General features: G+C 56.3%; 2 protein-coding genes across 3 annotated transcripts in view; one reads left to right on the top strand and one right to left on the bottom strand.

Moving 5' to 3' along the window:
* Positions 1–19,079, top strand: part of LOC102742731 (keratin, type I cytoskeletal 19) — a 187,875-nt gene that overhangs the window by 155,100 nt on the left and 13,696 nt on the right. The window lies entirely within an intron of this gene.
* Positions 1,357–11,222, bottom strand: HAP1 (huntingtin associated protein 1). Of its 2 annotated transcripts, XM_031040194.2 has the most exons (12): positions 10,469–11,222; positions 9,375–9,451; positions 8,871–8,987; positions 8,578–8,738; positions 8,252–8,357; positions 8,103–8,169; positions 6,659–6,789; positions 5,734–5,808; positions 5,270–5,404; positions 4,980–5,071; positions 4,679–4,717; positions 1,357–3,900 (listed from the first exon to the last, which is right to left on the bottom strand). In XM_031040194.2, exons 1-12 carry the CDS (start codon positions 11,010–11,012, stop codon positions 3,570–3,572), a joined length of 1,875 nt encoding a protein of 624 aa, XP_030896054.1. In that variant the 5' UTR covers positions 11,013–11,222; the 3' UTR covers positions 1,357–3,569. The 2 variants fall into 2 exon arrangements, with proteins under 2 accessions (XP_030896054.1, XP_030896061.1); XM_031040201.2 differs by lacking the exons at positions 1,357–3,900; positions 4,980–5,071 and having other exon boundaries at positions 4,243–4,717.

Raw genomic sequence — 19,079 nt, 5'->3', positions numbered from 1 at the left:
CGTCGTGTAGGGGCACCTGGGTGGCTCAATCCTAAGCGTCTGCCTTCAGCTCGGGTCATGGTCCCAGGGTCCTGGGATCGGGCCCCACATCGGGCTCCCTGCTCAGCGGGAAGCCTGCTTCTCCCTCTCCCACTCCCCCTGCTTATGTTGCCTCTCTCACTGTGTCTCTCTCTGTCAAATAAATTAAAAAAAAAAAAAAAGCCGTTGTGTACAGGGCCTGAGCTGCCACACCAGAGAACCCCAAATGCCATCACGCCTCCACCCACATTCAAGAGAGAGTGCATTTTGGCGCCTCGCCTGGCTGGCTCAGTCAGTACAGCATGGGACTCTTGATCTCAGGGTCGTGAGTTCAAGCCCCACATTGGGCTCCATGCTGGGCATGGAGACTACATGCATACATACATAAAGTGTAACCATTTAAAAATATCCATTCCCGCATGTGCTGTCCATGGTCCACTAGAAGCATCAATAGTCTTGGGGCGCCTGGCTGGCTCAGTCGGTTAAGCATCTGACTGATTCAGCTGTCATCGGGTTCTGCGTTCAGCAGGGAGTCTGCTTCTCTCTCTCTCTCTCCCTCTGCCCCTCTCCCTGCTCACACTCTCTCTCTCTAAAATAAATGATTAAATCTTTAAAAAAAATTCTCTGCCAGGGGGCTTTTCCTTACCCACACATGGGGCACAGAGTGTGATGTTAATGCCCAAGGCTTTCAGTGACAAATGTCAGCTGGGCGGTGCATGCCCAGCTTCCTCACCCCTTGAGTGGGATAACTGAGACGGCTCCATCTCAGTGGGTCCCAAACTTTACCATGCACGTGCATTCCCTGGGGTCCTTGTGACCATACAGATTCTGACTCTGTTAAGTCTGGGGTGGGACCTGAGAATCTGCATTTCTGACAAACTCCCAGGAGATGCCGATGACGCTGGTCCACAGACCACACCCGTGTACCAAAGGGCTATACTTCTTCCCAGAGTTCCCCAGTAGGATTAAGCCCCAGTGACTAGCACACCCTTTTCCTTCTCAATTCCTCCACAGGCAGGGAGGCGGGGAGGAGGCCCCCAGGGGACAGAGGGACCCCTCACCCACACTCCCCCCAGGAATGCTTTCTGGATCAGCTTCCAAACAAACCACTTGTTTTCAAATGCTGTTGCAGGTCTGAGGGCCCTCTACCTAAGACAGTGGGTGACTCTCGCCCATGCCTTACCCCTCACAGCCAGGGCACTGGGCCAGAATCCCTGGAGCAGAAAAATAGGGAAGGGAGTCTCTCTGAGCACAGACTCAGGAGGCCTGAGAGCTTGGGTTCACATCCCAGTTCCGCAGCTCGCTCTCAGACCCTTGGGAGGGTCACTTAACCTGCCTGGGCTTGTTTCCTCCTCCGACAACTGTTTATCAGATCACCCACCACTCCACAGGGGTTGTTGATGTGACCAGGTCATGTATTTAACAAAAGTCCGTGGCACATGATGCCCATCGTATTGGAGCCCATCGTCTCTCCACAGCTTTGCCCCAGCAGAGCTGCAGGCACGCGCGCACACTCCCAGAGAAGGACGCCGGAGCGCGGGCCAGGTAGTGCACAGGTCCTTTATTTCCTGCACTGGCAGGTGTACGGGCCGACAAGCAACAGAAGAACAGAAGAGCGAGTAGCACAACAGGGGGCAGGGCCAGACCAACGGGGGTCCTAAGCCCCAGACTCCAGCTGTTTACGAGTAAAGAGTGGGAAAGGGCAGGACATCTGGAATGAAGAAACGAGGAGCACTGAGGGGAGGACAGCAGGGAGGGAGTGACTTGGGCGGGGAGCCTGGACACTCAAGGGCCACAGGCAGGGAGGCGGGGAGGAGGCCCCCAGGGGACAGAGGGACCCCTCACCCACACGTAGAGACACTCTTGGTTACCAACAATAGTGAGGGACTGAGAAGGAAGGGCCAAGAATGGAGGAAGAGGGCCAGGTCCCTGAAAGTCAGCAAGGACTCAGGGGCCACCTTTAACTTGGGGGTCAAGGGCATGTTGTCAGGAGGGTCGTCAGAACACCTTCCCGCACCAGGGCCCGAGCCCCACCCCCAGCCCAGCTCAGAGCCTGGTCAGGCAGCTGACAGGCCTCCCCCCGGGGCTTCCACCAGCCCCTGGGCTAGCATGTGACTCCAGCCCCAGCCGCCACAGATTTTGCACCCGCTGCAGAGCAAGGGCCGGGGTCCCCTAGCTCAGAAAAGTCCTCAAGCCTCAGCCCAGGTTCATCAGGATGGAAGGTGCACTGGCGACAGACAGGAGGGTCCCGTTTGGGAGGACAGGAAGGAGGTTTCTGGGGCAGGTGGGACTTGGCCAGGCGGCTGAAGGAGGGGCCTCAGGCTGTCTGTGGGGCCTCTGCAGGCTGCTGGGACACAGCAAAGCCTGGAAGAGAAGGGGAGTGGAGGTGAACTGGGGGCCTGGAGAGTGGGCAGGGGCTGAGGCCTTGTCAGCTATATGAGAAAGACAGCCACGACTGATCGTTGTGCAGGCTGCCCACCGGCCCGCCATAGAGGTCACTGTTCAGTATACAAACTGCACAACCTTCCATGGTGACCCTGATGAGGCTGCCCAGCAGTGACCAAAGCGCCCTCAGAGTGGGGGCAGGCCACCTACGATGGTGAGGCTAGCAACAGGCTCTAAATTTCACAGCTGGCTGAGCGGGCTAGGCAGGCACCAGGACAGGGTCGGAGGGGAGGGATAGGCCAGGAAAGTCATTATGGCATAGCAGTGAACGGAACAGGCTCAGATCCACCCCAGCTGTGTGACCTCCAGCGAGTTACTTTAGCTCTGTTCTCACCTAACAAAGGGGGACAAGAACTCCTACCTACAGGGTGTGACAACTAAAGGAAAAAATGCGTCTCTGTGAGCTCCCTGAAGGCAGCCTGCATTCAGTAGGTGTAGCTCCCCAAAACTTGGGGTTTCTAGCTGGGGAGAGGAGACCCTGACCCACCCCCCACCACCCTGGAGGAGACCCTAGCCCATCTTCAGACTCACCCAGGGGACTGGTCCGACCACCCTTGCTGGCAGAGGCCTTTGTCCCAATGGCCTGGGTGGCCCCAGAACACCCCCGTCCTCCTCCCAGGCCCTGGGAGGGTGGTTGGCCCTGTCCTCCTCCAGTCTCTGGAAGTCCTGGGTCAGCACCCGAGGCTGCTGCTCTGCCGCCCCACCCCCCACATTGTCTTGGCCTGCTGCTGCCACTGGTGCAGGGTTGGGGAGCCTTGGGGCTGGGGGCGGCAGAGACAGGAAGCTGAGGTGGAACGGAGGGCAGCAGTCCCGGTCTTGACCCCCAGCCCAGCCTCCCAGGAGAAAAGGGGGTAGAGCTCTGGAATCTTATGCCAATTCCACATAAATGAGCCCTGGGGCCACAGATCCCCGGTGCCTATGGAAATGATATGCAAAGTCCATGCAAATCAGCACGCTGGGTGGGGCCTGGCCGGGGTAAGTGAGCACCTGGGGGGCTCACCTACCCTCCCCTTTCATCGGCTTGATGATCTGCAGCTTGTCCGGCTGGCCAGAGGGAGGCCCCTGCGGGAGCACTCACCTTCCTGGAGCATCTTCTGCCTCAGCTGCTACCTGTACCCCGAGTCCTGCCAGTTAGCCAGCTGCCGGAGGACACGCCTCATGCTGAGGTGAGAGGGGCCCAAGCCGCTGGCTGCCCGGGTTGAGGTCACTGCGTTCGTCTGCGTCGCCTCATCCAGCTCCGGCTCTACCTCCTCCCAGGCCTCAGCCTCCTCCGACACCAGCTCCGCCTCTTCTGTCAACCCCTCCTCAGCTGACACCCTCTCTTCTGTGGCCCCCCGCTCCTCCTCCGAAGGCACAAAGTCCTCTGCTGTCATTAACCCCTTCTCAGCCTCGAACCCCCGTTCCTGCTCTCGTGCCTCACCGCAGCACAGCTTGTACCTGGCCAGGGAGACAGGAACGTCCTTCTGTGCCCCTGAAAGCCAAGCGCAGCCAGGGCCCCCGGCCCCATTCTTCCGCTCCCCAGGGACACCTCCAGCCACCAGGGCTGAGGAGCTCCCCTGCTCTCTGCCCCAGTCTACCCACAAGACCCGACGGCTACACCCCACTTCTGTCCCAGCCAGGGGAAAGGGGAGCTGGGTACCAGCCTCCAGGCTTCAGACACCCAGCCCAGGCTTACCTTCTCCCAGGTAAGAAGGAGGGAGAATGGTCACCCACACTGCACAAGCCCTGCCTTCCCCTGGTACACCTCCCCGCCGCCACCCCCCCCCCCGCCCCGTGCACAACCCAGAGCCGCAAGGATAATATTCTTCTCCATGATCTAACCTTCACAGCCCAGCCCACAGCTAGTTGCCCCATAGGAACAAATCCATTTTAGTAAGGCTCAGACTGGTCAAGCAGTTCGCCCAAGGACACACAGCCAATTAAAGGGATCAAGTGGGGACTCAAGTCCCAGACATTCCCAGCTCCTGGGCCAGTGCTCATTCTCCTCTCAGTCTCTGGTGAGGTGAAGGGAAGGCTTCAGTCCCCACTGGGAACAGCCTAAGTCAGATGGCCAACTATGGGGCAAGATCAGAAGGAAAAGGGGGCCGCCCCTTCCCAGAACACCTCAGCCCAGCCAGCCCAGAGAGTGGGGCGTTCTCCAGGGTGGCAGGGTCATAGACGGTTGTCTGGCTGCTGAAAGTGAGGGCGGTGATGGGGGAGCCCCTGGCCAGCTTACCCCAGGTGTGACATCTCCTCTGCAGCAGTTCCGTGATTCCTTCAACAGAGAAAAGGGCCATCACCTTCCCAAGGCAACATTAGCTGAAACTGCAAAGTCCCTGGGGCCCCAGCATGGAAAAAATCCCAGGGAAAAATGAGGGGCCCACACACGTGGACAGAAGAAAGGGTGTGGGGGGAGGGGACGGGGCAGCTAACAAGGGGGCGTCACAAGTGAAGGAAGAAGTCAGAAGCAAACCCCCTCCACGCTCCGGGCAGGTGAGTGTGCGTCAGGTGAGGGCCTGGGGGCCCCAGCACCACACCTTTCGATAAAAAACACAGGGTCTGAGATAATCCTCCTTATAGACATTCTGAGCTCCTCGGCCAGGGTCTCCTGGAAACCAGGAAGGGCCTCCTGTGGTGGAGAGGTGGATATTAGCAGGGCATGCCCACAGGGCATGCCCTGGAACTCCAACCCCTACTTCCAGGGCATGCCCTGGAACTCCAACCTCTCTACTTCCAGGGACAGAAAGGGACGGGGGATGGAAATCAGCCAGCAGGGCTGAGGCATGAGCACACAGAGGGCAGGAGGCGGGCGGCTGGGGGTCCTCACCACGGGTACAATGTATGTGTAGTGGGTGACAGGGCCAGTGGACACTGGGGCTCGCTGGCGGAGGGTCTTCGTCTCCTCCTGGGCCTCAGTCAGCATGCCCCCACACTCCGTGTACCTCTCCCGCAGGTCCTGCAGCTGGGAAGCCACCTGCAGGTTCTGTTGGGACCCAGGCGCACCCGCCCAGCACACCCTGCCCACCCTCTCCCCAGCGTGCCAGGAAGCCTGGGCTAAGAGGCAAGCGGCCCAGTCTCTAGACCCACATAATGACATGCAGGGTGCCCCCGGCAGGTCCCTGGACTCTACTCCACTCAGACCCCAACTGAACCTGCCAGGCCCCTCGCCAAACACCCAGGGTGTGCAAAGGGACAGACCCAGAGCCTGCTCAAGGAGCTCGTCCTCCCAGGAGAGTCAGCCAGCTGACCAAGGGCCTTGAGTTCCCAGCTCTGGGCCAGGGGGAGCTTCACCTCATCCTGGAGCTGCATCTGGATTTCCTTCTCCGAAGCCAGCTGCCGTTGCAACTTCTCCGTCTGGGCTCCATACTGGAAGGACCGAGACTGGTCAGCCAGACCCGAGACCAGTCAGCCTCACCCGAGGCCTCCCTACCACCTCCAGCAAGTCTTCCCAGGCACATAGCTGAGCCTTTGGCAACCCCTGAAGCAAGAAGTCACATGGAGGGCGCCTGGGTGGCTCAGTTGGTTAAGCGACTGCCTTCGGCTCAGGTCATGATCCTGGAGTCCCGGGATCGAGTCCCGCATCAGGCTCCCTGCTCAGCAGGGAGCCTGCTTCTCCCTCTGACCCTCCCCTCTCATGTGCTCTCTCTCTCAAATAAATAAAATCTTTAAAAAAAAAAAAATCAATAAGTTTTTTGGGTGATTAAGGTATTGTGATTCTTTAGGAAAATGTTCTTAGTGTTAGAAGAGACATGCTAGGGCGCCTGGGTGGCTCAGTTGGTTAGGCGACTGCCTTCGGCTCAGGTCATGATCCTGGAGTCCCTGGATCGAGTCCCTCATCGGGCTCCCTGCTGGGCAGGGAGTCTGCTTCTCCCTCTGACCCTCCCCCCTCTCATGTGCTCTCTCTCTCTCTCTCTCAAATAAATAAATAAAATCTTAAAAAAAAAAAAAAGTCACATGGAATGAGGCCCCATCAGGTGGGAGAGTCATGCATCCTAGAACACCCCGTGACCCTCTCTGGGCCTGCGTCCCCTCCCTGGGACAACGAGGGGGCAGAACGAGATGCTCTCCGACATCTCCTCCGACTCTGACTGCCGCACAGCGGGGCCTGGGGCCTGGCTGAGCCGAGGGCTCCGTGAGGCAAGGGCAGGGAGGAGGGGGCGTGGGTGCCCCGGGGGCCTTGACAGGAGCAGGGAGCCCTGCACACACCCCGACGCACCATCTGGCAGCGCTGCTGCAGCATCAGGACCTGGGTCCGCAGCTGGGCCACCTCCCTCCGCTGCTGGTTGTGGGTCTCCATCCTGAGCGCCAGCACGTCCGACAGCTCGGCCATCTGCTGGCTGGCCTCAGCTGGGGGGACGCGGGGACAGAAGGTCAGCGCTGGCTCGCCCGGCCTCTGGGGACCGGTCTGGCCCTCCCGAGGCCTCTGTCCACCCCACCCTTCAGCTGGGGCGGGGGACTCTGGGTTTGCAGGACTTCATATTCCTCACTGGCTCTTCATCCCAATAAATGTCTGTTGACTGACATGGAGCAAGGCCCTGGGTGAGCGGCCGTCGAGACCTGGTCCCAGCGCACACAGAGCTCAAGTCTAGTGGGGACACTGATGGGCAAGGAAATCCCACCAGGGCCTACTCTGGGCTAGGGTGGAACACATGTAAAGGGTGCACCGGGGGTCACAGTGGCACCCGGTCCTGCCTTACACGGTCTGCGAAGCTAAGGCCTCTGCAGGGTAAGTGGGACCCAGCCAGGCCAAGAAGGGTAAACAAGCCTCCCAGACAGGGTGTGGAGGGGCCAATCACAAGACCCTGGGAGGGAGGGCTCAGGATCTGGGCAGGGCCCAGATCACAGGGGCTGGGGGAGAGGGCTGAGGTTACCCTTTGGCCAGTGGGAAGCTTGGGGTTTTAGGCAGAGGATGACATGGGTCAGATTTGGTTTTAGAAAACTGATTTTGGGCTGTGTGCAGAAGGACCTGGAAAGACAGCAGTACAGGAGGGGAGACCAGTTAAGACCTGGCCTGGGCTAGAGTCAGGGGGGTGAGGAGGAGAAAAGAGACTTAGCCTTCCTTAGGAGGTGGAAGCAACCGAACTTGGGGCCCAGCTCCTATGCCAGGGGCCTGGCCATTCGGGGAGTTGGGGAACCCAGAGGGAAGGAAGGTCAGGCCTGCAGGGAGGCAAGCAGCATGAGTTCAGCCGCTCCCATCTTGCACCTGCATCTCAAAGCTAGACTTGAGCTTCTCAGGGACAAACCCTGTGCCTCCCTCATCTTCATCAACACACGGTACCCGCCACTGCCCCAGACCCAGTGCCTCGCCTGGTGTCTGGCCGCTCACGGCTCCTTCTCTTCCTTGCTTCCAGGCCCCTCCTTCCCAAGCCCCAAATGACAAAATGAAACAGGCTTAGAGGGGCCCCACAGCTTCTGCACAGCTCTCTCCAGTGTGTGCAAAGCACGTTCTCAGCTGTGCCTCTGGAGAGGTCTGCAGGGCTGACATTATTCCTCCCCATTCTAAAGATGAAGTTTCAGAGACCTCAAGGAACTTGTCCAAGTTCCCACAGCCGGGAAGTGCCAGGGTGGGCCTCGAACTCAGGTCTCCAAACTGTGAGTTCTGAGTTCTTCCCTCGGCTCCTTGGGACAGCCCTCTACCCCCAAGTTACAGCTTCACGTACAAAACTGCTCCACACAATCCAGGATGAGCATCTGCTCCTCCTCCTCAAGGGCATCGAGATGAGAGGCCTGGAGGGAGGGAGGGAGAGAGGAAGGAGCAGGAGTGTCAACAGCCCCTGCCTGCAGCTGCGCCCTCCTGCCGCAGCCTCACCTCCTCTCTCAGCTGCTCGTTCTCCTCCTCCAGCCGCCTCAGCTGCTCCTGCAGGGTTTCCAGCTTCGGGCAGTAGTGCGGCGACTCGGACTCCTGCACGGAAGTCCTAGCGGTGGGAGCAATGGCGGTCAGGGCCCAGCACGGGGGCGGGAGGGGGGGAACCCAGGTCCCAGCCCACCCAGGGTTAGCCCACCCGGGCTCAGTGTGGTGGTCTCATGTAGCCCCAGCAACCCTGCTGGCAGGTACACCGTGTGTGTCCCTGTTTGCAAATGGGGAAACTGAGGCACAGAGAAGGAGCTGCCCTGGTGAAAAGGCAGGACACTCACGGCTCAGAGGCTCCATAGGGATGATCATGCTCCTGCTCTTCCTCTCCTTCCTCTCCCTCTTCCTCTTCTTCATCCTCCTCCTCCTCTTCCTCCTCCTCAGAGTCTGAGTAGAGCTGGAGGAGATCATCTCGCAAGCTCACCTGGTGTCTGAGGTGTAAAATCTGCCAGTGGGGGAGAGGATCCCTGTTGGAAGGCGGGGGGGGGGGATGGGGGCAGGCACAGGTCCTGGCACGAAGGGGATGTAGGAAGGTCTGAGATGGCGCACGCCCTACCCCTCCTCCTTGCCCAGTTACCTCCTCCCTGGCTGAGCCCAGCATGGCTTCCAGCTTGCTGTTCTCCTCCATCAGAACACTGTTCCGTTTCGCCAGGGACTGGCCAATGCGAGCCACCGTATTTAGGTCCCGCTCTCTCTGCAGAGGGGATCCCCATCCATGGGGAATACTTTCCTGTTTTCTGGGATCTCCCAGACAGCTGGGAGAAGCTAGGGAGTACACAGGGGTCAAAGGGAAGCAAGGCCACTAAGGGAAACCCTTCCACACCCTAGTGTTCCAGGGTACTAGAAAAGAGTCTGCCATCAACCCACTGTGGGGGCCTCAGTTTCCCCTTATAGAAAAGAGCAGGTCAGACCAGATGGCTCTAACAGCAATTCCAGCCTAGACATCATAAGAGGGACCCCCAGCTTGGCTCCCGGAAAAATAGTCAAGCAGGGAACAGACAGGACTTCTACCCCTCCCAAGCAGAATTAAAACGGAGGCCTGGCTAAGGCTCAGGATGGCCCTAGGGAAGGCAGTACACACCTCCTCTAGCAGATTTAACATCAGTCTGACATCTTCTTGGGTGATCTTGACTGGTGGGGTTCGGTCAGGACACAGCGCTGCAAAAACAAGTGATGCACCTGGGTCAGTAAAAGGGGGGCATATCCTACCCCACATCCCACTGTTTCCTGCCCTATCCCCAGTTCTCCTCCAGCAACAGGAGTCAGGGACAAGGGAGGAGAAGACTGAGCTCCATTCCTGCCCCCAATATCCTCTCCACACACACCCCCTGGTCCCAGCACTCCCTTCCCTGCTCCCAGGACCAAATGGACTCTTTTGTTCTGGAGGGGCCTGGGCAAGGCAAAGGATCCCAGTCCTCCAAGCTCAGGTGGAACTGAGTTCTCCGCCGCCTGGGTCCCTGGCACCTAGGAGAATGCAGGCGGCTAGTGGAAGCAGCCACAGACTGGCTCATCACCCCTTACCCAGAGGGCAGCCTTGGCCGCCTCATTGGAGCCTTGTGGGTCATAAAACAGACACAGTCACCCACCCTGCACCTGTTGCGTGTGGAGAGCAGGAAGAGACTTTTCCAGCACTGCAGGAGGGGGGCCGTGAGCCTCTAAACCCAAATCCAGAGATCTCCTGCCACCCAGGAGAAGCTACGAGGGGACGAAACCGGAGCCCCCCGCCCATCTCTAGGCTGGGGAAAACACGGCTTTGACCCCCCGCAGCCAAACGGTTGACAAAACCTCCCCCTCCGCCCACCCACCTCCCCAGCGCCGCGCGGCGGGCCAGCGCAAGCTCAGAGCGCACGGGGCAGCGCCCTCCCGCAGCCCCCCGCCCCTCTCCTGGCACTGCGGTAGCCTGGGGAGGGGTGCCCTGAGAGCGCGCAGAGCTGCGGAGCAACGGGCGCGCACAGCCCCTGCACCTGCCCCCGACAACGATCAGGAGACCACAGAAGGGAGGAGGAGATGGGCAAGAGGCGACCCGACAGGGACCGCAGACAGTGACATCGCCAAGTCGATAGAGCGATAAGACTGAATGCCAGAGGGGGCGGGGCGCTCGGAGCCGACGGGGCCCCCTTCTCCACGGAAATGCCTACGTCCCACCGGCTCTGGGGTTCCGGGGACCCGGGTTACCTTCCTCCAGCTCCCGAATAAAGGCGGCACGCTCGGGGCCCGACACCCCAGGCCGACGGCCGATGTAGGCGGCCGGCGTCTTCCAGATGCCCGCCGCCTTTCCAGTCCCCAGGCCAGTAGTCGGGGGACCAAAGGGCCCCTGGAATATGAAGCGGGTCCATGGGGCGTCCGAGGTGCCGGGCACGGACGGGGCATGCCGCTGGGCGGCTGAGATTGCGGACGCGCGTGGGGCTCCTGCCGCCGATCCAGCCTTGGAGGTCGGGCGAGCTCCGGCTGGGCGTCCCGAGACGGAAGGGGATCTGGATCCTGCTCCCTGTCCGGCCGCGGGTGCCCGCGCAGGGGCGGCTGCAAACTGCGCAGAGGGCTCTGGAGCGGGATTGGCTGCGAGTGGGGGTGCGAGGGTGATTCCCGCCGGATCCCGGGGTCTGAACCGGTGCCTCGCGTAGCCGGGCCCCGACTCTTTAGGACGCATCTTGAGTCCGCAGTCGGCTGCCGCAGCCGGGCCTTTATAACCAGCGCCCGGAGTGGGCGCCCGCCGGGCCATACCACGCGCGGGAGTGGGCGGCCGGGAGCAACCAGTGAGGCCCCGGACTGGGGGTCGCGCGCGAGGGGAGCTCTTGGTGGCGAAGCTGAGCGCAGAAATCAGAATACGGGGAATAGTCGAATGGCGGTTCCAGCCGGTTCCGTGGGCTCGGGTTCCGAGTGCAGGGCTTCTCCTCCCCTCTCCACCTCCCGAGAATGGTTCTGCCCCAAGTCGCCGCTTCCCTGGAATTCGAGTACAGAGACTTCGAGGTCCCTAGCTGGGGACACCCCCTCCCTCCGCTCCGGCCAGGGTTGCCGGCTGCCCACCCTGGGTATGACCTGGGAGTTAGGGCAGTTTTGTGCTTTCTCCGGTAGCTGGGACATGAATCCAAACTCCAGTATGGTCTCAACGCGCTGACAAGTCTGGCGCGTCACACTGGTCCCTGCGCTCACACCCCTGTGCTCCAGCCGCTCGACAGCCGTCTTCCTTATTTCTTTCTTCGTCTTATTACCTTTGCTTGTGCTTTACCTCCAGCCCTCATTGGCTTTGCCCACCTCCTCCCACCCTGGCAGACACCTGTTCTTCCTGGAGACTGCGCTTAGAGGTCTGCCGGGTGAAGACCCCTCGGACCTCGTCCCGCATGGCCCCTGAGCGTGTCCCTCAGAGTGCGCAATGGGAGGCGGTACCTACAATGAGTTGGATGGGGCGGCAGAGGAGTCGGTCGGTGGCCATTTCTGTCCCTTTAGACTGGAAGAACCTGCCGGCCAGAAAGAGATGGTTGTGGCACTAATTCTTTTAAAGCCTTAGAATCATTCCTAGTGCACAAATTTTCTTCCCTTCAATAACCCATCAATCACCTGTCCTGCTTGATTTACCTCCTATGACCAGTCTCCTCGTCAGTCCCTCTGCTGTTGAGGCCTCATCCTCTCTTCTAGATGTTTGTGATAACCTCCCTGCCCCCTCCACATGAATCCATTTCTAAGGAATTCCAGGAGCCCCTTCCCCACAGCCATCACGCTAAGCCTGAGCCCAGGACAGGGGCTACTGCCCAAGGGCTACACCTGAGACAGAGGTTTCTAGTGCTGACAACGTGCCTTGCGGGCCAGGTGTCCGTGACACAGGATGGAACAAGAGACAAAACCCAGGAACGAGGATCAGACTGCCCTGTCCACCAGCTTTCCCATGGAGAAGCATTGTGGTAAGAATGTTTCCTTCCATCTGGGTCCATTCATTCATTTGACAAATATTTACTGAGTCCCTACGATATACAAATATAAAATAAATAAATAAATAAAATCCTTTAAAAAAAAGATTATTTAACACAGAGAGAGAGCACGCACAAACAGGGTGAGGAGAGGGAGAAGCAGGCTCCCCGCTGAGCAGGAAGCCCTATGCAGGACTCTATCCCAGGACCCTGGGATCATGACCTGAGCCAAAGGCAGATGCTCAACCAACTGAGCCACCCAGGTGCCCCTTATTTTATTTCATTTTTGAAACTTTTTTCTTTTTAATTCTAAGTAAACTCCACGCCCATCCTGGGGCTCAAACTCATGACCCCGAGATCAAGACTGAGCCAGTGAGGTGCCCTAAAATTAGTTTTAATAATATATTTTATTTAATCCAGTATCTCCAAAATATTATCACTTCAACATGTAATCAACATAAAAAATTATTAATGAGGTTATATTTTTACATTCTTTATACTAAACTAACTGTGCATTTTATTTTATTTTTTTAAGATTTTATTTATTGGGTGCCTGGGTGGCTCAGATGGTTAAGCGTCTGCCTTCGGCTCAAGTCATGATCCCAGGGTCTGGGCTCCCTGCTCAGCAGGGGGCCTGCTTCTCTCTCTCTCTTCTCTCTCTCTCTCTCTCTCTCTCTCCCCCTCTCTCTCTGCTGCTCCCCCTGCTGGTGCTCCTTCACGCACTCTCTCTCAAATAAATAAATAAAATCTTAAAAAAAAAAAAAAGATTTTATTTATTTATTTATTTGAGAGCGAGAGAAGGCAGATGCTTAACTGACTGAGCCACCCAGGCACCCTGGGCATTTTATTCTTAAAGCACATTTCAACTGGGACTCGAATTCATTCTTCTCTTTATTTCCCTGAATGTAATTTGTCTTTTTTCCCCTGTGTACCTTTATTTTTTTTTAAGATTTATTTATTCGTTTGAGATACAGGGCGTGCACAGAACAGGACATACAATAGGGGCCCATTCTATTCCTGCTGAATGGATGTTTGCTGAATTGAATTATTCCATGAGAAAGCAGCCCTGAGGACCCTGGGAAGTTTGCGGTGAAGAAGAAGAAAGTGGAGTGGAGAAGACAGAGCTGAAGGGGACCCTCAGGCTCCCAGTAGACTGCACCCTCTACCCCCTCCCCCCACACCTTGCAAGGCAACTCTAGCTATAGCCACCAGAGGGCGGTGCCAGCCCGCATACCCCCTACCCTCACCCAGCCAGCCCTCACCCATGGGATCAGTGACTCCACAGAAGAGGCAGAGTAAGGATGGCAACTTCATTGGACGGTTGGAGAAGCCAAAGCTCAGACCCCTGGTCACTCCACAAGTAAGCATTTTGGCCTGGCTGATAAGCCCATGACAGCCCAAGAGACCCCGTGGACCCCTCTCCAGTGGAGTCCTTCAGCCCAGTTCTGCTGCTCTAACCAGAGAGGTTGGCAGAACAGAAACCATAGACCTCCTCCTTCCCTCCCAGTATGCACCCTGCTGAACTAGAGAAGACAGGAAGGGGCTTGCGACCCACCACAGCCATGAACTTGGGGCCAAGCATAGTCACTCCAAACCCAGCCTCAGTGCGCCCCCGGCTCAGGCCTCCTTGCCTGGCCTGATCCTGGAAAATGAACCTAGGACAGGCTACCCCATGGCAAGAGCCACTGAGGGTCAGTGCCAAGGATCCGGGTGGGGTCAGACACCAGGACCACTTTCTGCATCAGACTGGGAACAGGGCAGAAGGGAGTGCCTTGGACATGGGCCAGGGGAACCGCCTCACCACCCGCACTCCTGCTCCCCTCCTGTGGGACTCCTGGGACCCCTCATCCCTCTCCCCACCAGTGCCCAGGCCCCTCCACAACGTAAGGCCCCCTTTCCTTTATTCCTTCTTCCCAGACCCTGGTCAGACTCTTGGGCACTGAACACTCTGAACCTCTCCCGGGCCTGGGCTGAGGAAGTAGGGATGCTGGGGGCCTGAGCACCTCAGCCTGGTGTCTTCTGGTTTTCTAGGCCCCCTGCTGGTCAGGAGAGGGGAAGGAGAGGAGGCAGAGGGGAAGTACCTGGGGTGATGGTGGGGGTCAGCGGGCGAGCCTGCTGGCTCACTCCTGCTCCTCTCTGACTCTCCTGCTGAGGCTGGCCTCCTCCTCTGAGAAGCCCTCCTTGCTCCCAGACGGGGTGTCATTTCTCCTAACTCTGTGCTCATTTTCCCATCCTCACATCTTTGCTGCTCCCACTGCCAGGAAGTCCCAGGTACATTCCATGATTTCCACTGAACACTTCCTTATTTGAAAGGCGACTCAAATGTCATCCACTCCCTCCATGGGCTTGCTGAACCCACTGAGACTCCTAAGCACATGCACACTCTCCTGCTACCATTACTTTCTTGTCTGTTTCACACCCGGAAGACAAGAATGTGGGGCATCTCTATCCCTAGGGTTGTGAGCAAAGCCTGGCAGAAAAGGTCCTTAGGAAGCTTTTGGTGATTGAAGAACGAATGACCCACGAATCTAGCCCATGAAGAGTGCCCCTGTTCCTTCCAGAGACCGGGACTGCATTTGGACACATTTTCCACAGCTTCATTGTACTAGTAATTATTGGGAACTGGGGTCAACTAACTGAATTTCTCAAATCTTTCCCACGTTTCTTGGGTGTTACCAAATTTCCCCATGTTCTTTAAATGTGCATAGATGTTTTGGATCAAGCATAGGATTTAGGATTCCATCTAATTATTTCCTACTTCTTTATGTTATCTTGTTGAGTGTATCTTTTTAGCCAACTTACATGCTTTTTAGATGAGGTTGTATAGACATGTTTTCAAAGTTTTTTAGTGTAAAACAATTTATTTTTCATTTTTAATTGATTTTTAAAAAGATTTTATTTTATTTATTTATTTGAGAGAGAGAGAGAAACAGCATGAGAGGGGAGAGGGTCAGAGGGAGAAGCAGGCGCCCCGCTGAGCTGGGAGCCTGACGTGGGACTCGATCCCAGGACTCTGGGATCATGACCTGAGCTCAAGGCAGTTGCTTAACCAACTGAGCCACCCAGGCGCCCTATTTATTTATTTATTTATTTAAGTAGGCTCCACACTCATAGAGCCCAATGTGGGGGCCTGAACTCATGACCCTGAGATTAAGGCCCCAGCTGAGATCAAGAGTCAGACATTTAACCAACTGAGCTACCTAGGCGCCCCCTAGAGATTTTGTTTTTAAGTCATCTCTACACGCAATGTGGGGCTTCAACTTAGAACCCTGAGATCAAGAGTCATATCCTCCACTGACTAAGCCAGCGAGTCGCCCTGTTAATACTTTAAAAACATTTTTATTTTATTATTTTTTTTAAAGATTTTATTTATTTATTTGAGAGAGAGAGAATGAGAGACAGAGAGCATGAGAGGGAGGAGGTTCAGAGGGAGAAGCAGACTCCCTGCCGAGCAGGGAGCCCGATACAGGACTCGATCCCGGGACTCCAGGATCATGACCTGAGCCGAAGGCAGTCGCTTAACCAACTGAGCCACCCAGGCGCCCTAAAAACATTTTTAATTTTTTAAGAACGTTTTAAATTGACAAACTGCATTTTTAACAGTACTTTTAGGTTCACAAATGATAATTACTTTGGATTTATTTTGATAACTTGATTTTTTTTTTTTAAGTAATCTCTATGCCCAACGTGGAGCTCAAACTCATAACTCCGAGATCAACAGTCGCATACTCTACCGACTGAGCCAGCCAGGTGCCCCCTGATAACTTGATATTGAAATCCCAATGTAGGGCGCCTGGGTGGCTCAGTCATTGGGCGCCTGCTTCTCCCTCTCCCACTCCCCCTGCTTGTGTTCCTTCTCTCACTGTGTCTCTGTCAAATAAATAAAATCTTAAAAAAAAAAAATAATAAATAAATCCCAATGTAGGGGCCAAGGGCAGGCTGCCCCAAGATGCGCCACTTGGGCATAAAGATTATTTCAAGGTAAAAATAATCAAAACCCAGCAGATGCAGGAAAAGCTCTCTGCCTCCCCTTCAGCTACCAAAATTGTTCCTGTTTTTCCAAACCTTTCCTCTCACTTTCCGGCTAGTGAGCTTTCTCCCCTTTGTATCCTCAGACCCTTCCCCTCTCCTTAGCTCAGATAAGCTTCCCATTGCCTCACTGTCTTTGGAAGTTCATGTCTGCATGGATTCCCCATAGGTACACCTATTAAATTTGATTTTCCTCTGTTAATCTTTCTCGTGTCAATTTGATTCTAAGTCCAGCTGGCAGGACGTAGGGCAGAGGAAGGTCTTCTGCCCACCACCACCTTGTTGGATTCTGCGCCTCATTCTGGCTTATTGCCGTTTCTGGGGGCGCTTGGTGCTGCCTCCCTTGTCTTCAGCGTGGCACCTGCCATTGTGATAAGTGGGTGTCGCTCTCCATTGGTACTGGTGACATGGAGATAGACCTGTTGTCTGTGGTGGGTGGCCGACACTGACATTGGCCCAGACCACCAGGGCCGGGTTTCCTGTTCCTTGGGTGTGGCCGCTCAGTCAGGTCTGCCCACATCACCTAAGCCTGCACTTCCCCCTCTGGTCGCCTCCTTTGCTGAAACCCAGGCACTCAGCAATTCGGCTGCCTCCCTGGAATAAGCCTACCTAAGTGGAAGAGATTAGCCGGGGAGACTAGTTCCGAGTCACAGCAGACACGTCGGGAGATCTACCCCGTCTTCCATGCCTCCTTCCTTTCTTACCATCAGGACCCTGATTTTATCAAGGGGGCAACGTGTGCAATAAAATATCCTCAATTTCCCAGCTTCCCTTGCAGCAAGGTAGGGTCATGCGACAGTTTCCTGCCAATGTCCCCGGGGGTAGATGTCCCTTCTGGAAAACAGAAAGGCAAAACTCCTCTGGGAAAAAGCCTTTTGCCATTCGCCCTTCCTCCTGCCTGGAATCACTGTGCTCTCATTCCGTCTTCATGTGCAGGAGGCAGAGCAGGCATTATCCCCATTTTACAGAGGAAAAAACTGAGGTTCAGAGACATGAATTGATATTTTTTTTCCAAGGTTGAGGCTCAGTTAGCTCCTACACGAAAACCTGAAGTGTCAACTCACTTCATGAACCAGCTTAAGCTTTCCCTTTTTGTCCAGGCTGCCAGGAAGTTCAGCGCCTCATGTGAAGCTCAATCATGACTAGTATTAACCCTTAACACTGGTGCTTCGTTGCCCTCTCCCATCCTTTGTCCTCATTGCCTCTTATGAGACTTGTGGTCCCTTCCCCTGCCCACGCCTCTGTAAACTGTCCCTTGACCGAATTCTCAAATTACCCAAGTTGAGTGGATTTTGCCAGGGCCCTGTCATGGGCTGAATGTCTGTTTCCCCCCAAATTCACATGTTGAAGTCCTAGCCCCCAAGGTGATATTTAGAGGTGGGGCCTTTGGGATGTATTTAGGTTTAGATGAGGCTATGAGGGTGGGGCCCCGTGATGGGATTAGTGCCCTTCTAAGAGGAAAAGATCTCCCCCTGAGCTTGCACCAAGAACTCAGGGAGGAGGTGGCTGTCTACAGGCCAAGGAGTGGGCTTTCGCCAGGTGTGGCATCCGCTGGGACCTTGATCTTAGACTTCCAACCCCCAGAACTGTGAGAAATAAATGTCCAACATTTAAGGTCCCAGCCTATGGTATTCTGTTACAGCAGCCCGGGCAGAACAAGACAGCCCCGAACACAGAGTGCAGAGCAAGTGCACTGTTAAAAGCCCTTGTGATTCTGAAAACTCTGTCCTGTCCCCTCCCCTCAGCAGAGGTCGGCTTAGCATCCTGCATCTCATCACCTCTTGCCTGCACCCCACACCTGCCTCTCAATTGGGCTCCGCGCGCCTGCCCCCAGCACATCCGTGCCAGTGTCAGAGATCCTGTGCAGACTAGGCCACGGCCTCCCTCCACCGCCCGGCCTCAGGCAGGTGAGGAAATGAAGCCATGGCAGGCCCACAGGTGCCACAGGTCCTCAGGCTTGGCAGGCGCGTTGCAGCTGGGCCCCCCGGGTAGGGAGATGGGGGATGCATGTGGGGAACCGTCACGTAAGCGGACAGTCACGACATCGGGATGGGTGAAATGATGGTGTGCATGGGGCATTACAGAGCAGAGAAGGGGCCCCAGTTCGGCCTGGCTGGGAGCAGTGGGAAGTCATGGAGGAAGTGTTCCTGGAGGGAGGTCTGAGCAGGGTCCCAGTGAGTGAGCAGGTAAAGGCATCCTGGGCAGAGGGAACAGCATGGACAAAGATCAGGAGGCAAGAGCCAGCAAGGAGGATGCTGGCTGAGGGGACAGAAGGGATGGGCAGGGGCTGGGGTGGCCCACTCCAGACCAAAAAGGGGTCTGGACGCCAAGCCATAGGCCACAGGGAATGTTCCGCCCAGGAGAAATCCACCACATGTACGCTAAGGCTGGACGGGGCAGGGCTGGAGGCTGAGGCTGGCAAGGAGGCCACCCCTTGGACAGACACACGAGGCCTGGTGTCCCTGAAGAGGGGACTCATGCCCAGCCATCTCTTCACCCCTCCCACCTCCTAGGGTTCCAAGGTTCCAAGCTGGAGGCCTGTGAGTGTGTTTGTGCATTGAATTAAATCTACTCCAGATCCTTAAACACTCCTTTCTCCCTGACTCCCCTCTGTGTCTTTGCTACACACAAGGTGGCCATGAGGGCATGTGAGACCCAGCCAAGGAGGCATCGGGCTGCTAAGGGAGCCCCCAACTCCCCATCCCACCCCTAAACCCCCCCTCCCCGCCCCACCGCACAGCCTCCATTAGATCTGTGTGTTAGTTTTATTTTCTTTGCTTTGGTCTATACAAAAAAACCAATAACCAAAAACATAAAGCCAGAATAATAAAACTCTCTGCTGGGACCTCCCCCAG

The sequence above is a fragment of the Leptonychotes weddellii genome, chromosome 15 (genome assembly GCF_054177405.1).
Source record: "Leptonychotes weddellii isolate Sample4059 chromosome 15, ASM5417740v2, whole genome shotgun sequence".
NCBI lineage: Eukaryota > Metazoa > Chordata > Mammalia > Carnivora > Phocidae > Leptonychotes > Leptonychotes weddellii.
Note: the sequence above shows the minus strand (reverse complement) of the source record. Positions and strands in the feature narration are given on the sequence as shown.

What these genes read in the sequence shown, in the direction of transcription:
- HAP1 (XM_031040194.2), bottom strand. Translation starts at nt 11,012, where the DNA reads ATGGCCCGGCGGGCGCCCACTCCGGGCGCTGGTTATAAAGGCCCGGCT. An exon ending in TGGGCTCAGCCAGGGAGGAG is followed by an intron (nt 8,739 to 8,870) that starts GTAACTGGGCAA and finishes CCCCACTGGCAG; the next exon opens with ATTTTACACCTCAGACACCA. An exon ending in CCCTATGGAGCCTCTGAGCC is followed by an intron (nt 8,358 to 8,577) that starts GTGAGTGTCCTG and finishes TCCCACCGCTAG; the next exon opens with GACTTCCGTGCAGGAGTCCG.